The sequence below is a fragment of the Bombina bombina genome, chromosome 5 (assembly GCF_027579735.1).
Source record: "Bombina bombina isolate aBomBom1 chromosome 5, aBomBom1.pri, whole genome shotgun sequence".
NCBI classification, from domain to species: domain Eukaryota; kingdom Metazoa; phylum Chordata; class Amphibia; order Anura; family Bombinatoridae; genus Bombina; species Bombina bombina.
Genome location: NC_069503.1, coordinates 806,026,869 through 806,043,624, shown reverse-complemented (window position 1 = coordinate 806,043,624; position 16,756 = coordinate 806,026,869). Strand labels below are relative to the sequence as shown.

At 41.0% G+C, this 16,756-nt stretch overlaps 1 protein-coding gene across 1 annotated transcript in view; it reads left to right on the top strand.

Annotated features, from left to right (window-relative positions):
* The window catches only part of IMPA2 (inositol monophosphatase 2), a gene marked incomplete in the record, with an annotated part of 65,452 nt that overhangs the window by 28,126 nt on the left and 20,570 nt on the right, over nucleotides 1–16,756 (top strand). Inside the window, 2 exon segments of the mRNA XM_053714907.1 lie at nucleotides 4,822–4,926; nucleotides 5,530–5,575. Coding sequence (XP_053570882.1) covers nucleotides 4,822–4,926; nucleotides 5,530–5,575 — 151 coding nt within the window.

The following is a 16,756-nucleotide window of genomic DNA, read 5'->3' as shown; positions in this document are numbered from 1 at the left end:
TGCAGACTATAAAATTTATACAGCAATTTTAGCAAACAGACTTAAGGGGATCCTTGGCTCTTTGATACATGTGGACCAGGTCGGCTTTATGTTACATCGAAACCCATCGGCTAGTATTCGTAAAATCTTCTCTTAGATTTTTTTCGATCAGAATGTACAAATGGGCGAATAAAACCAGCGATTCTCTCGCTAGATGCCCAGAAGGCATTCGACTCAATTACGTGAGACCATCTTTTTTTCACTATGCAACAATTTGGTTTTAGTGGTAATTATTTAAATTGCATTAAAGCTCTATACATTAATGCCTCTGCAGTATTGTTGGTAAATGGCATTCCCACAGAAACCTTCCATATTTTGACAGGTACCAGACAAGGCTGTCCGATCTCACCACTTCTTTTCAACCTTGCAATTGAACCATTGGCAACTATGTTAAAAAAGCACCTAGAAGGAATTTTGTTAGGAGATGAATACCTTAAATTATTACTATACGCAGATGACCTACTATTATTTCTTAACAACCCTGAACACGAGATCCCGATTTTATTGGAAATAATTAATATATTCGGTACATTTTCGGGATACAAAATAAACGCAGCAAAATCAGATTTACTATGGATAACAAAACCTGCAAATAATGGATGCACGCCACCATTTAAAATAGCGGATTCATATATTACATATCTAGGTATTAAGATTAGTATCGATCCGGCAGATTGGTACCCTTTGAACTTTATTCCTCTGCTAAATAAAATTCAGATAGAGCTCGGAAACTGGGCAAAATTTCCTCTGTCAATGACGGCAAAAATTAATTTGATAAAAATGATCACCCTACCCAAACTGATGTATTTAATGCAAAATATTCCAATTCCAATAACAAAATTTGATCTCAAGCGTTTAAATAGCTCCATCAGACTGTTTATTTGGGGTAGTGGCAAAAAGCGTCTAGCTTTACAGAAGCTGTCACAGTTAAGACAATATGGGGGTCTTGCGTTACCAAATTTCGGCAACTATAATAGAACATGTTTGGCAAAGGTAGCGATGGACTGGCTTACTGGGGGGAACTATGTGGCGTCACTAGAAATAGAACAAAAGTTAGTTCTGCCATATGACCTACTGGCACTACTACACTGCCCGATTAAGAAACTACCATCTATGGTCAAAAATAAGCCCACTCTGTTTCACATTATTAAAGCCTGGCAGGATATTAAGACCAGTATGAATGATAACCCGCTGATCTCGAACTTGGTTCCTATTTCTGGAAACCCCTGCTTTCCATCAGGTATCAAGAGTCAAATGTTTAATAAGTGGGCTATACTAGGACTCAAATATTTATCTCAGTTTAGGGACCCAGAGACTACCCGGGTGTACACATTTATAGCGCTTAGAGATCAGTTCCAACTTAACAACACAGAATTCTATGCCTATTTACAAGTCCGTCATTGGTATAATGAAATTACCAAAAATAGTACTAAGGAGTGGGTACACCCGGGTATTAAAATGGGCCTTGCTCTTTTTAAAGCAGGTAAACGGTCAATTAGCTATTGGTATCGGATGATACAAACGGAAAGCGGCGAAATAAATGTATCAGAGATATCGGCAAAGTGGGTTAAGGATATTCAAAATATGGATCCATATAAAGTAAAACAGAGTATAATTGCGGTAGAACGTGCAACTCTTTCTGCAACATGGCGAGAATCACAGTTTAAAATCTTGAATCGCATGTATATACCGCCGGCTAGCTTAAATAGATGGTATGGGAATGTCTTATATGTGTGTCCTCGATGTAGTTCCATCAGGGCCGACCTGGTTCACATGTTCTGGAGCTGCCCCAAGATCCAACAATTCTGGCAGCGAGTACAGTTCTGGATGAATAGATTATTGAATATACAGATACGTATAGAGATACAGCATATTTTTCTTTTTGGTTAATTTGAGAGATCTTGGGGAATATGTCCCTAATATTGATTTTATTAATACAACAATTCTAGGAGGCAGATACCTTATCTTAAAAAATTGGAAAGCCACTAGAGAACCTACAATTAACAATTTAACTTTCCTACTTCATGTACAATATCAAATAGAACATATTGATAGCCTTAATCAGGGAAATAATCATCAAGACAGATTCGAACATAAATGGTTAGAATTTATCAGGAGATATAGAAACAATATATAAATATAATCGCAACCCGCTGCTGTATATTGCCTCTCCTCTCTCTTCTCCCCCCCTTTTTTTTTTTTTTTTTTTTTTTTTTTTCCTTCTTCCCTTCCTTTACCTCTCTCCCCCCGGACAACTTGTTCTAACCCCCCCCCTCCCCCCCCTCGGTCTTATTAAGGATGGTTCATAGAATATGGTAAAATACAGATAGGACTAGTGAAACGTTAAATTAATCTTTGGTAGTAACCTTAGTTTAAATATATAAGAATTTATATTTTTTTTTCAGTATCTCCTGAATTCAATAATTAGAAAATGTTGAGGTTCGTTTTTTTTTTTTTTATTAGGTCTGTGTTCTACATGAATAAAACTAATACCATGTATAGTAGTAGAAATAATGTACTGCTAAGTCAACTATATAATAAGAGATATGGATGACAATGTCTTGTAATTTATTATGTTCATGTGGAATCAACATGCTTACTTTGTATATGTCTTGTGAACTTCAAACAATAAAAACATGAAAAATAAAAAGATATGGACAGTGTTTGGAGCAAACAAGTGTATACCTGCATTTTAAATTTGCTCACCTCTTTGATTATGCATTTAACCCTTTTGCTGGTGTTAAATGCATGGTAAAAGAGAGGATGTCCCTTTTAACTGTTAAACACATTTTAAATAATAACTTGAATATTTAGTGATAACCTTAAATTGTGTTTTAGAGTATAAGAAAAATAAGTTGTAGATGTCTATTTTCTAGAATGCAACATTGTCTTCAGCAATTAAAAAATCAAAACGGTCCTGATGTCGTCCTACTACTTATTTTATGTGTTTATATAACACTTGTCTTTTGTTTGGTTCTAATCTATTGTTGTTCGCTTTTATTTTAGTGGTTAAAATTGAATGTTAACCTTGTATTAGATTAGCAATGTGAGTGTTCTATTCTTCTTTGCCATATAATCAAGAGTTTTACTTCAATGTGCAGAATTTTAGGTGTATTGCTGAAGTTTAGTTAATAAATGTGCCTCTTGATTCTTCCAAACCTAATTAGATCCTCCCAGTTTGCAATCTATACAGGACCGTCTTTAACACAGGGCAAAAGGGGCAGCTGCCCTGGGCCCAGTCTCTGTTGAGGGGCCCAAGAGTCCTAAAAAAAAAAAAAAAAAAAAAAAATTTTTTTTTTAATGGTTCATACCAGACTGCTGATGTGACATGGGGAACTCACACATTCAGTCCTAATACTGTCACAGTCAAAAGTACTCTGCTTATATATAACTGTGCCAGACCGTGCCGTTGTCATGTGACATGCCAAGCTAGTGCCATGTGCTGTTTTAGATGTGCACTGTGCAGCACTGAATGCAAAGCCCTAACTCGGCATCCAGCCATTTCCCACTGCATCAGAAAAGGTCCTACTGGGGTTACCACTGTTACCAGGTAACTGCTCTGGTGGTGGGGATTGTTTCTGGGTAGGGCTGACTGTGGGCGCATGCAGCAGAAAGCTGGAGCGGCAGGCACATGAGGATTTGAGCATCTGTGCAGCTGCATACACTGCTCTCTTCAGTCTTGAGGCTGTGTGACTCATCTCACACTGTATCCATGCAGCCTTGGACAGACGGCATCCAGTCTACTGGTCCCCTTAGCCCTGCTCTTTCTGCTGTGGCCCTAAGATCAACTAACTGAAGTTTGTTAGGGGAATAGTGCTTTGTAGAAAGGTGTCAGTGGGAAGAATAAGTGAGTGCACACACGCCCCTCCCCATGCAGCATTGTCTAGTTCAGGGTGAGAGGGAACTTGTTCCTAGCAAAGAAGCGACATGTGCTGGTGTGGCTGATGTATAGCGTCATGCTGATACTTCACACATTAATGTAAGGTTTATTTTTATAGTTTTTATTTTCTCTCTGTCTCAGATTTTACAGCTTTCCATAGTAGTTCTGCTGTTCCAGTCAGTAAACTTATATTTGTCTGCACCTCCATGCTTCCTCATTTATCTTGCTTTGCTCCTGTTGGCTGCCCTAAATCTCTTTAACCAGCTAACCTCACACCAGAATCACATTCAAAAGAATATTAAATGAATCCACAGTAGAGGAATTTATATATTTATTTACTTATTAGTACTGCTTAGGTCCAGTTTCACATATTGCATTTTTTTTTTTTTTTTAAATGATTAGCCCAGCAGTGGATGATCCCCCGCTGGGCTAATAATAATAAAAAAAATTGATTTAGTTGTTTTTTGGGATGTTGGGGTGGAGAGCAAAATTGCATGGGGTGGGGGCCCAAGAAAATTTTTGCCCAGGGTCCAATCAATATTAAAGACGGCCCTGAATCTATAATCCCAGAAATTTCACTCTGGTAAAATTTAGATGAAACATACAGAAATGAAACAAATGTACCTTTTAGGCATAATGCAGTCACAATCAAGAGTGAATACAGAGTGTCTGAGAAAAAGCATCACCAATATGTGACTGGGGACTTATATATATCCTCTTGCAAATGTTTGATATATTTCACAAATAATTCAATATAAAATCATTAACTGATCACTGTCTAAATAGAGCACTTCCACATATATTACTTGCCACTGCCTCCAACATTCTGAGAGGTTTATACTTTTTTCTTTCTTTTTAAAACAATAGACAACAGGGGCATTACTTACTATTTTCTATTTTAGATTTATAGGAGAAGAATCTACCTCTGCGGGCTCTAAATGTGTCTTGACAGACAGCCCAACCTGGATAATTGATCCAATAGATGGAACCTGCAATTTTGTGCACAGGTATATGCAGCATAACTTGTTTCTAAAAGATAGACACATTTTTTGCTTTATATAGTCACTGACTGAAATGTGTATCGGGGCTTGACAAATCCAGGGACCCAACGGCGCCTAGAATTTTATCCCTGGCTCCTAACTGCTATTTTTTTTGGGGGGGGGGGTAGTGATCTATATATCTATAAAACTGTATGGCTCCTAAAAGTATGTCTGGTTTTTACATTTTAAGCAAATTTTGTTGGGCCCCTGGAATATCTCTCTCCATAATAGAGCTATAATTATTATGTTTATTTTATCAATGAATTCTTGTTACTTGAATAAACAGAGGCTCTATTTTTTTTTTTTGACCAGTTTATACCTATTAACATGAAAGGCATGTTTTAATAAATTTATAAATTGCTTATAAGCAAAACGTACTTTTCCAGCCAACAAAATGTACCAGACTCACTCATGAAACCTGTTTAGACCCGTCTGTTTTCAAACGGATGTTTATTCTAAAGTTAATGACGCAAACGTTTATCATGGAAAAAATATTTGGTTTGCTCTTTACATATCTCTGATCTGAGATTGTTTTGTTTTGTGTGTTTTTTTTTTTTTTTTTCTCTGCAGGTTTCCTCCAGTGGCAGTCAGCATTGGATTTGCTGTCAATCGAGAGGTATAAAAAGTGATCTGTAAGTTGTTAACCTTAGACCCCTAATGGTATCTCATAGGGAAGGGTAAGAGGTGACAGTGTTTCTAGGATATAGGCACATTTCTTTTCAACCACCATTCCCATTTTTTTCCTTTTGAATGTCATGTGACCCTGATGACGGAATAAGTGACCTAGGTAAGGTCTTGGCTTATTCCACTAGAACAGTTGCATCTTTCTTTGCCTGTCATGAAGCTTCAGTAAGGAATCTACATAGTCTTCCTTTATTACCTTCACTAAATTCAATCTGTTAACTTTGTATACCAGTGTTGTGCGCTGTCACAGTGCGCTTGTCCAGGCATAAGCACGGGAATGTCAAATACCTTCCAAATAGGTTTTGGTTATGCATGAATTAAGTAAGATAGTAACGTGGAGTGATAGCCACCCTCTCTTACTTCTGGGAAGAGTTTCTGAAATGTTAAGGAAGCAACACAAAAAGACTGTTCAGTCAGTCAAGTTAAATGTAAACAATGCCGTCATGATGTGTTTAAAAGATATCACAGAATGTAGATTTCATAACTACTTTGAGGTTAATTTTATCTGAAAACTAGAATCGCATAATGTCTTGCTATCAAAGGCATGGCCAAAAATAGCTGGCTTTTATATTTTGAACAATTGTGGCAAGCTCTGCCCCACAGCATCAATCTATGTGCTGCTGTGGTTTACATACTGTACCTATTGCTTTCTCATTTAATTGTAATAAACACATTCACCTGCATTACGCAGCCATTCTTTGTAAACTGCTGAAGTGTTGAGGGTAGATACAAAGGGCTAACCTAGCTCTGCTCTTCACTGTGTAACACATAATGTTTTTTTGTAGAGCGCTAACCGGTTCCGCAGCCCTATAAACATAGGTGGTATATAAAAACAATTACAGGGATCAAATGGGTAGAGGGTCCTGCCGAGAGTTGCACTGTTGTAGTCGGCTCTTATGAAGGTGGGCTACAAACAGCTGGGCTCATAGGCTTACATGCTATGGGGTTTAAGGGGATAGCAGGGGAGATAGGAAGGTTAGTGTAGGTTGTATGCGTCCCTGAATAGTAGTCTCTTCAGGGAGCCCTTGAAGCTTTTAAAACTAGGGGAGAGTCTTGTGGAGCGAGGCAGAGAGTTCCATAAGATGGGAGAAATTTTGTAAACGGAATGTGAGGAGGTAACAAGAGAGGAGATCATGAGCGGAGCGAAGGGGTCGGGAGGGAGAGTATCTGGAGACAAGGTCTAAGATGTAGGGGGGGGGGGAGCAATGCAATTGAAGGCTTTGTGTCCGAGTGAGAGTTTTGTGTTTTAATCCTGGAGGCAAGAGGAAGCCAGTGAAGTGATTGGCAGAGAGGTGCGGCAGTTGAAGAGCAATGTGTAAGGAAGATGAGCCTGGCAGAGGCATTCATTATGGATTGTAAAGGAGCTAGGCAGCAGCTAGGGAGACCAGAGAGGATGGAGTTGCAGTAGTCGAGGTGGGAAAGGATGAGAGAGTGGATTAAAATCTTAGTTGTGTCTTGTGTAAGGAAGTGTCCGATTTTAGCAATGTTTTTAGGGTGGAAGCGGCAGGCTGTAGCAAAGGACTGAATGTGAGGAGTGAAAGAAAGATCTGAGTCAAGTGTAACCCCAAGACATCGGGCATGTGAGGTTGGGGGAAATGATGGAGTTATCAACAGTTATAGAAACATGGGGTGTGGAGATTTTTGAAAGAAGGGGGTAAAATAAGGAGCTCAGTTTTGGAGAGATTTAGTTTGAGGTAGTGAGAGGACATCCAAGATGAGATATGAGAGAGACAGTTAGTGACACGGGTTAGCAAGGAAGGAGATAGTTCTGGTGCAGAGAGGTAGATTTGGGTATCGTCAGCATACAGATGGTGAAACCCATGGGACTTTATTAAGAAACCTAATGAGGACGTGTAGATTGAGAAGAGGACAGAGCCTTGCAGTACCCCAACAGAAAGAGGTAACGGGGCAGAGGATGCCCCAGAGAAGGCTACACTAAAGATACGGTTAGACAGATAGGAAGAGAACCATGAGAGAGCAGTGTTGCAGATGCCGAAGGATTGGAGGGTATGGAGTAAAAGAGGGTGGTCGACAGTATCATAGGCTGCAAACAGATCAAGGAGGATAAGTAGAGAGAAGTGGCCTTTGGTAACCTTATCAATTGCCGTCTCTGTTAAGTGAAGGGGGGGAAATCTAGATTGCATTGGATCAAGGAGGGAGTTTAATGTAAGGAAATGGGATAGACGTGCATATACTAGCTTTTCAAGAAGCTTTGAGGTAAGAGGGAGTAGGGAAATAGGACGGTAGTTGGATGGGGAGGTTGAATCGAGAGAAGGTGGTTTTTTTTTTTTTTTTTTTTGAGGATAGGTGTGATTAATGCATGTTTAAGAGATGTGGGAACTATACCAGTGCTGAGGGAGAGGTTGAATATGTGTGCAAGGTATAGGGGTAACGGTAGAAGAGGGAGGGGACAGGTAGTGAGTTGAGAGGATAGTATAAGGGCAGAAACTTCTTCCTCTGTTACAGGGGCAAAAAAGCTAAATGTATGGCTATGTGAGTTTTGGATGATTGTGAGCTTTTGAGGGGGGTGGGAGACCGGTAGTATGTTGAGAGATGATTTCATTTCTGATGGAGTCGATTTTGTTGTTGAAATAGCTGGCAAAATCTCGAGTATTGAATGTGGAGAACAGACGTTTTGGGTTTGAAGAAAGAGTAGAGATAAGAGTAGAAAAGTAATGTTGCTTATATAGATTAAGGGCAGAATAGTAAGAGTTCAAGATGAACTTATAGTGAAGAAAGTCAGCAGAACTCCGCAATTTCTTCCAGTGTCGCTCAGCAGTACGGGAACATCTACGTAGGTACCGTGTCAGGAGTATGCCAGGGCTGAGGATGTGTATGTTTTTAGGGCTGCAACAACTAAATTTGATCATAAAAATAGTTGTCAACAAATCTCATTATCAATTAGGTGGTCAGCGATTAGTTGGTCAGTTGCACAGCACCAGCTGCTTTAATCTGATGATCTACTGCAACTAAGATTGTTCAAAAAAAAATTGAATTTATTTATTTTTTTAATCTTTTTTTCTATCCGATTAATCGGACAATAATCATCCGATTAATCGGATAGAAAAAATAATAATAAATAAAAATGTTTGCACAATACCATATGCAGGAGTTCATCGGATTGAAGCCGCTGGTGCTGTGCAATTAACCAACTAATTGCTGACCACCTAATTGATAATGAGATTCTTTGACAACTATTTTTATGAACAATCTTACCGATTAGTTGTTGCAGCCCTATTTAATGTTTACCGAGCTATGGTATGTGGGGCCAGATTATCAAGGACCAATGTAAGGGTGGAGTTATAGTGGCAGATTCATCAGGGCAGGAAAAAGAGGGGATGAAAGAGAGAAGAGGTTCAAGAGAGCTAGCGAGCTGTTGCTGATCTTGTGACTTGATACTTCTGTGAAGTGTAGAGGGAGGGAGGTGATGTTACAAGTGAGGAGATGGTGGTCAGAAAGAGGAAAAGGTCAGTTTGAGAGAGTGCATCGATAGCTGAAAATCAGATCAAGGAAGTGACCATCTTTGTGAGTGGGAGAGTCAATCCATTGTAACAAGCTGAAAGAGGAAGTGAGTTGCAGAAGTTGTTTTGTAGAGGAGGCAGTGGGATTATCAACAGGGAGGTTGAAGTCACCGAGAATTAGGGCAGGGGTATCTGAGGAAAGGAATTAAGGTAGCCAGGGGGGCGGTATATGACTGCAACACGTAAAGAGAGGGGGAAGAGAATAAGCAAATCAAGTGTTTCAAATTAAGAAAATGTGAGTTAAGAGATGGGCTGTATTTGTTGAAAGGTGCAACGAGAGGAAAGTAAAATAGCAACACCACCTCCTTGTCTATTGTCAGACCTAGGAGTGTGCCTGAAGTGGAGACCCCCATATGACAGTGCAGCAGAGGAAGCAGTGTCTGAAGGAGAGAGCCAGGTTTCTGTTAGAGCCATAAGAATGAGAGAGTGGGAGATAAAGAGGTTATGGATAGAAGTGAGCTTGTTGCAAACAGAGCGAGCATTCCAAAGTGCGCAAGTGAAGGAATGGTGGCTTTAGATGCAAGAGGAATAAGATTAAGGTTACCAGAGATTTGTTTTTGAAGTCTATTGAATGGTACACATGGGTGTGCAGGGCAAGGAAGTTGTGGGGGACCAGGATTAGGGGAGATTTTGCCAGCAGCTAGTAAGTGCAAGAGGGAGAGTGACATGAGATGCGGATTTGCAGTAGCGAGACTGTTTTTGTGTTGAGTTGCAAAGGGGAGAGAGAGTCTTTCTTTAGGAATGTGTGGAGTTCATGAATACAAAAGTAAGGTGAGGTTAAGAGAGATGGGCTAATGAGCAGTGCAGGTGGTGAGGGGTAAGGAGTAATTGAGTAAAGTAGTACCACTTGATTGGCTTTACACATCCTACAATAATTCAAGATGTCACAAAGAGCTCCTATACAATCATGTTTGCAATAAAGACACTCTCCTCATGGATTCACTTTTATATCCATAAAAAATAATCGAGACAAAAGTAGAGAAGGTGACTGCCATTAGAGTATGTATGTCCACACCACCTTCCAGAAGCTCTGATGTGAAGTGTATGTTCCCTCACTGCCTCATATGTCCTTCCTTGTCAGGGAGAGTAATATCAGAGCACACAGCAGCACAAGCTCAGAGCAGGGGATGAGATCCACAGATGGGGTGGCACAAGGGTCAAACCAGGGGTTAAGTCGAGCGGGAACGCATGGGAACGGAGTTCCTGCACTATTTTTGCAGGAGGAACTAAGTTCCCTCTGGACAGAGAACAAAAACCCTTCAGCAAACGCTGCTGGTGGGAGGAACTGGAGCACAGTCTGGTTGGAGGAAAAGTAAGATCCTCTAAGTAATGGGCAGTATACACTTCCTACGATACACTAAATGCAAGTCTGTCAATGGTCGTGCTGTGTGATCACCCCGCAATGTGTTTAACATATGGTGCTTACATTTCTGTATGGCTTGCTCTGGAGTTATTTAGCTACCTTCAGCAGAAATAGGACTATTGCACCTTAAGTGGGCGAGACCTTGAGATAGAGGATTCTCAGGCCAAAAGACAACCATTCAACCCTTCATTGGATTTAATTTGCTTTCATTTGCCAAAGTGTATAGATTATATACATATAAATACAGTGTGTATGTATATCTGTGTGTGTGTGTATGTGTATGTGTGTATATATATATATATACACTAAATGTGTGTATGTGTATATATACACACTAAATGTATGTATGTACACATACACACAGTGGATATAAAAAGTCTACACACCCCTGTTAAAATGTCAGGTTTCTGTGATGTAAAAAAAATGAGACAAAGCTAAATCATTTCAGAACTTTTTCCACCTTTAATGTGACCTATAAACTGTACAACTTGATTGAAAAACAAACTGAAACTTCTAGGTGGAGGGAAGTAAAAATAAAAAAATAAAATATGGTTGCATAAGTGTGCACACCCTCTTATAACTGGGGATATAGCTGTGTTTAGAAATGAGCAATCCGATTCAAAATCATGTTAAATAGGAGTCAGTACACACCCGCCATCATTTAAAATGCCTCTGATTAACCCCAAATAAAGTTCATCTGTTCTAGTCGCAACCAACAGCAAAAGCCATGGTTCGCAGAGAGCTTCCAAAGTATCAGGGGGATCATATTGTTAAAAGGTATCAGTCAGGAGAACGGTACAAAAAGAATTTCCAAGGCATTAGATATACTATGGAACACAGTGAAGACAGTCATCATCAAGTGGAGAAAATATGGTGCAACAAAGACATTACAAGGAACTGGACGTCCCTCCAAAATTGATGAAAAGACGAGCAGAAAACTGTTCTGGGAGGCTGCCCAGAGGCCTACAGCACCATTAAAGGAGCTGCAGGAATATCTGGCAAGTACTGGCTGTGTGGTACATGTGACAACAATCGCCCGTATTCTTCATATGTCTGAGCTATGGGGTAGAGTGGCAAGATGGAATCCTTTTTCTTACAAAAAAAAAAAACATCCAAGCCCAGCTAAATTTTGCAAAAACACATCTGAAGTCTCCCAAAAGCATGTTGCTAAAGGTGTTCTGGTTTGATGAAACCAAGATTAAACATTTTGGCCATAATTCCAAAAGATATGTTCGGCGCAAAAACACTGCATATAACCAAAAGAACACCATACCCACAGTGAAGCATTTTGGTGGCAGCATCATGCTTTGGGTCTGTTTTTCTTCAGCTGGAACTGGGGCCTTAGTCAAGGTAGAGGGAATTATGAACAGTTCCAAATACCAGACAATATTGGCACAAAAACCTTCAGGCTTCTGCTAGAAAGCTGAACAGGAAGAGGAACTTCATATTTCAGCATGACAACGCCCCAAAGCATACATCCAAATCAACAAAGGAATGGCTTCACCAGAAGAAGATTAACGTTTTGGACTGGCCCAGTCAGAACCCAGACCTGAATCCAATCGAAAATCTGTGGGGTGATCTTAAGTGGGCTGTGCACATGAGATGCCCTCACAATCTGACAGATTTGGAGTGTTTTTGCAAAGAAGAGTGGGCAAATCTTGCCAAGTCAAAGTATTAGTTTAAGGGTGCGCACACTTATGCAACCATATTATTTTAGTTTTTTTATTTCTACTTCCCTCCACCTAAAAGATTTTAGTATGTTTTGCAATTGAGTTGTAGGTCACATTAAAGGTAGAAAAAAAGTTCTGAAATGATTTCTTTGTTTATTTTTATTACATCACATAAACCTCACATTTTAACAGGGGTGTGTGTGTGTGTGTGTGTATATGTATGTATATATATATATATATATGTATATATGTATATATATATATATATATATATATATATATATATATATATATATATATATATATATATATATATATATAAACATAATTTATGCTTACCTGATAAATTTATTTCTCTTGTAGTGTGTTCAGTCCACGGGTCATCCATTACTTATGGGATATATTCTCCTTCCCAACAGGAAGTTGCAAGAGGATCACCCAAGCAGAGCTGCTATATAGCTCCACCCCTCACATGTCATATCCAGTCATTCGACCGAAACAAGACGAGAAAGGAGAAACTATAGGGTGCAGTGGTGACTGGAGTTTTAATTTAAAATTTAGAACTGCCTCAAAAAAAGACAGGGCGGGCCGTGGACTGAACACAATACAAGAGAAATAAATTTATCAGGTAAGCATAAATTATGTTTTCTCTTGTTAAGTGTGTTCAGTCCACGGGTCATCCATTACTTATGGGATACCAAAGCTAAAGTACACGGATGATGGGAGGGACAAGGCAGGAACTTTAAACAGAAGGAACCACTGCCTGTAGAACCTTTCTCCCAAAAACAGCCTCCGAAGAAGCAAAAGTGTCAAATTTGTAAAATTTTGAAAAGGTATGAAGTGAAGACCAAGTTGCAGCCTTGCAAATCTGTTCAACAGAGGCCTCATTCTTAAAGGCCCAGGTGGAAGCCACGGCTCTAGTAGAATGAGCTGTAATTGTTTCAGGGGGCTGCTGTCCAGCAGTCTCATAGGCTAAACGTATTATGCTACGAAGCCAAAAAGAGAGAGGTGGCCGAAGCCTTTTGACCTCTCCTCTGTCCAGAATAAACGACAAACACAGAAGAAGTTTGCCGAAAATCCTTAGTTGCCTGTAAGTAGAACTTCAGGGCACGGACTACGTCCAGATTATGCAAAAGACGTTCCTTCTTTGAAGAAGGGTTAGGACATAATGATGGAACAACAATCTCCTGATTGATATTCCTATTAGAAACAACCTTAGGTAAAAATCCAGGTTTAGTACGCAAAACTACCTTGTCTGAATGAAAAATCGGATAAGGAGAATCGCAATGTAAGGCAGATAACTCAGAGACTCTTCGAGCCGAGGAAATAGCCATCAAAAACAGAACTTTCCAAGATAAAAGCTTAATATCAATGGAATGAAGGGGTTCAAACGGAACACCCTGAAGAACTTTAAGAACCAAGTTTAAGCTCCACGGAGGAGCAACAGTCTTAAACACAGGCTTAATCCTAGCCAAAGCCTGACAAAAAGCCTGAACGTCTGGAATCTCTGCCAGACGTTTGTGTAAAAGAATAGACAGAGCAGAAATCTGTCCCTTTAACGAACTAGCGGATAAACCCTTTTCTAAACCCTCTTGTAGAAAAGACAATATCCTAGGAATCCTAACCTTACTCCATGAGTAACTCTTGGATTCACACCAATGTAAATATTTACGCCATATCTTATGGTAAATTTTTCTGGTAACCGGTTTCCGAGCCTGTATCAATGTATCAATAACCGACTCCGAGAAACCACGCTTTGAGAGAATCAAGCGTTCAATCTCCATGCAGTCAGCCTCAGAGAAATTAGGCTTGGATGGTTGAAAGGACCCTGAAGTAGAAGGTCCTGCCTCAGAGGCAGAGACCATGGTGGACAGGACGACATGTCCACTAGGTCTGCATACCAGGTCCTGCGTGGCCACGCAGGCGCTATCAGAATCACTGATGCTCTCTCCTGTTTGATCCTGGCAATCAGACGAGGCAGCAACGGAAACGGTGGGAACACATAAGCCATGTTGAAAATCCAAGGGGCTGCTAGTGCATCTACCAGCACCTCTCCCGGGTCCCTGGACCTGGATCCGTAACAAGGAAGCTTGGCGTTCTGGCGAGAAGCCATGAGATCCAGTTCCGGTTCGCCCCAACGAAGAATCTGTTGAGCAAATACCTCCGGGTGAAGTTCCCACTCCCCCGGGTGAAAGGTCTGGCGGCTTAGAAAGTCCGCCTCCCAGTTCTCCACGCCTGGGATGTAGATCGCTGACAAGATGGCAAGAGTGAGACTCTGCCCAGCAAATTATCTTTGAGACTTCTAACATCGCTAGGGAACTCCTGGTTCCCCCTTGATGATTGATGTAAGCCACAGTCGTGATGTTGTCCGACTGAAATCTGATGAACTGAGGCCAAGCTAGAAGAGCATTGAATATCGCTCTTAATTCCCGAATGTTTATTGGAAGGAGTTTCTCCTCCTGAGTCCATGATCCCTGAGCCTTCAGGGAATTCCAGACTGCGCCCCAGCCTAGAAGGCTGGCATCTGTTGTTACAATCGTCCAATCTGGTCTGCGAAAAGTCATTCCCTTGGACAGATGAATCTGAGACAACCACCAGAGAAGAGACTCTCTGGGCTCCTGGTCCAGATTTAGTAAAGGGGACAGATCTGAGTAATCCCCATTCCACTGAGCATGCATAATTGCAGCGGTCTGAGATGCAGGCACGCAAATGGCACTATGTCCATTGCCGCGACCATTAAGCCGATTACTTCCATGCACTGAGCTACTGATGGGCTTGGAATGGAATGAAGGACACGGCAAGCATTTAGGATTTTTGATAACCTGGACTCCGTCGGGTAAATCTTCATCTCTACAGAATCTATAAGAGTCCCTAGAAAGGGAACCCTTGTGAGTGGTAACAGAGAACTCTTTTCCATGTTCACTTTCCACCCATGCGACCTCAGAAATGCTAGAACTATCTCTGTATGAGACTTTGCATTTTGAAAACTTGACGCTTGTATCAGAATGTCGTCTAAGTACGGAGCCACCGCTATGCCTCGCGGTCTTAGTACCGCCAGAAGCGAGCCCAGAACCTTTGTAAAAATTCTCGGGGCCGTAGCTAACCCCAAGGGAAGAGCTACAAACTGGTAATGCCTGTCTAGAAAGGCAAACCTTAGGTACCGATAATGATCTTTGTGAATCTGTATGTGAAGGTAAGCATTCTTTAAGTCCACTGTGGTCATATACTGACCCTCTTGGATCATGGGTAGGATGGTTCGAATAGTCTCCATTTTGAATGATGGAACTCTTAGGAATTTAAGATCTTTAGGTCCAAGATTGGTCTGAAGGTTCCCTCTTTCTTGGGAACCACAAACAGATTTGAGTAAAATCCTTGCCCTTGTTCCGTCCGAGGAACTGGGTGGATCACCCCCATTACTAGGAGGTCTTGTACACAGTGAAGAAAAGCCTCTTTCTTTATTTGGTTTGCTGATAACTTTAAAAGATGAAATCTCCCTTGTGGAGGAGAAGCTTTGAAGTCCAGAAGGTATCCTTGAGATATAATCTCCAACGCCCAGGGATCCTGGACATCTCTTGCCCAAGCCTGGGCGAAGAGAGAAAGTCTGCCCCCCACTAGATCCGTTTCCGGATAGGGGGCCCTCTCTTCATGCTGTCTTAGGGGCAGAAGTAGGCTTTCTGGCCTGCTTGCCCTTGTTCCAGGACTGGTTGCTTTTCCAACCCTGTCTGTAACGAGCAGCAGTTCCTTCCTGTTTTGGAGCGGAGGAAGTTGATGCTGCTCCTGCCTTGAAATTACGAAAGGCACGAAAACTAGACTGTTTGGCCTTTGATTTGGCCCTGTCCTGAGGAAGGGTGTGACCCTTACCTCCAGTAATGTCAGCAATAATCTCCTTCAAGCCTGGCCCGAATAAGGTTTGCCCTTTGAAAGGAATATTAAGCAATTTAGATTTAGAGGTTACATCAGCTGACCAGGATTTAAGCCATAGCGCTCTGCGCGCCTGAATGGCGAATCCGGAGTTCTTAGCCGTTAGTTTGATTAAATGCACAACGGCATCCGAAACAAATGCATTAGCTAGCTTAAGGGCTTTAAGCTTGTTCAAAGTCTCATCCAATGGTGCTGTGCGAATAGCCTCTTCCAGAGACTCAAACCAGAAAGCCGCTGCAGCAGTCACGGGCGCAATGCATGCAAGGGGCTGTAATATAAAACCTTGTTGAACAAACATTTTCTTAAGGTAACCTTCTAATTTTTTATCCATTGGATCTGAGAAAGCACAACTATCCTCCACCGGAATAGTGGTACGCTTGGCTAAAGTAGAAACTGCTCCCTCCACCTTAGGGACCGTCTGCCATAAGTCTCGTGTGGTGGCGTCTATTGGGAACATTTTTCTAAATATCGGAGGAGGGGAAAAAGGCACACCGGGTTTATCCCACTCCTTGTTAATAATCTCTGTAAGCCTTTTAGGTATAGGAAAAACGTCAGTACACACCGGTACCGCATAGTATTTATCCAGCCTACATAAGTTCTCTGGGATTGCAACCGTGTCGCAATCATTCAGAGCCGCT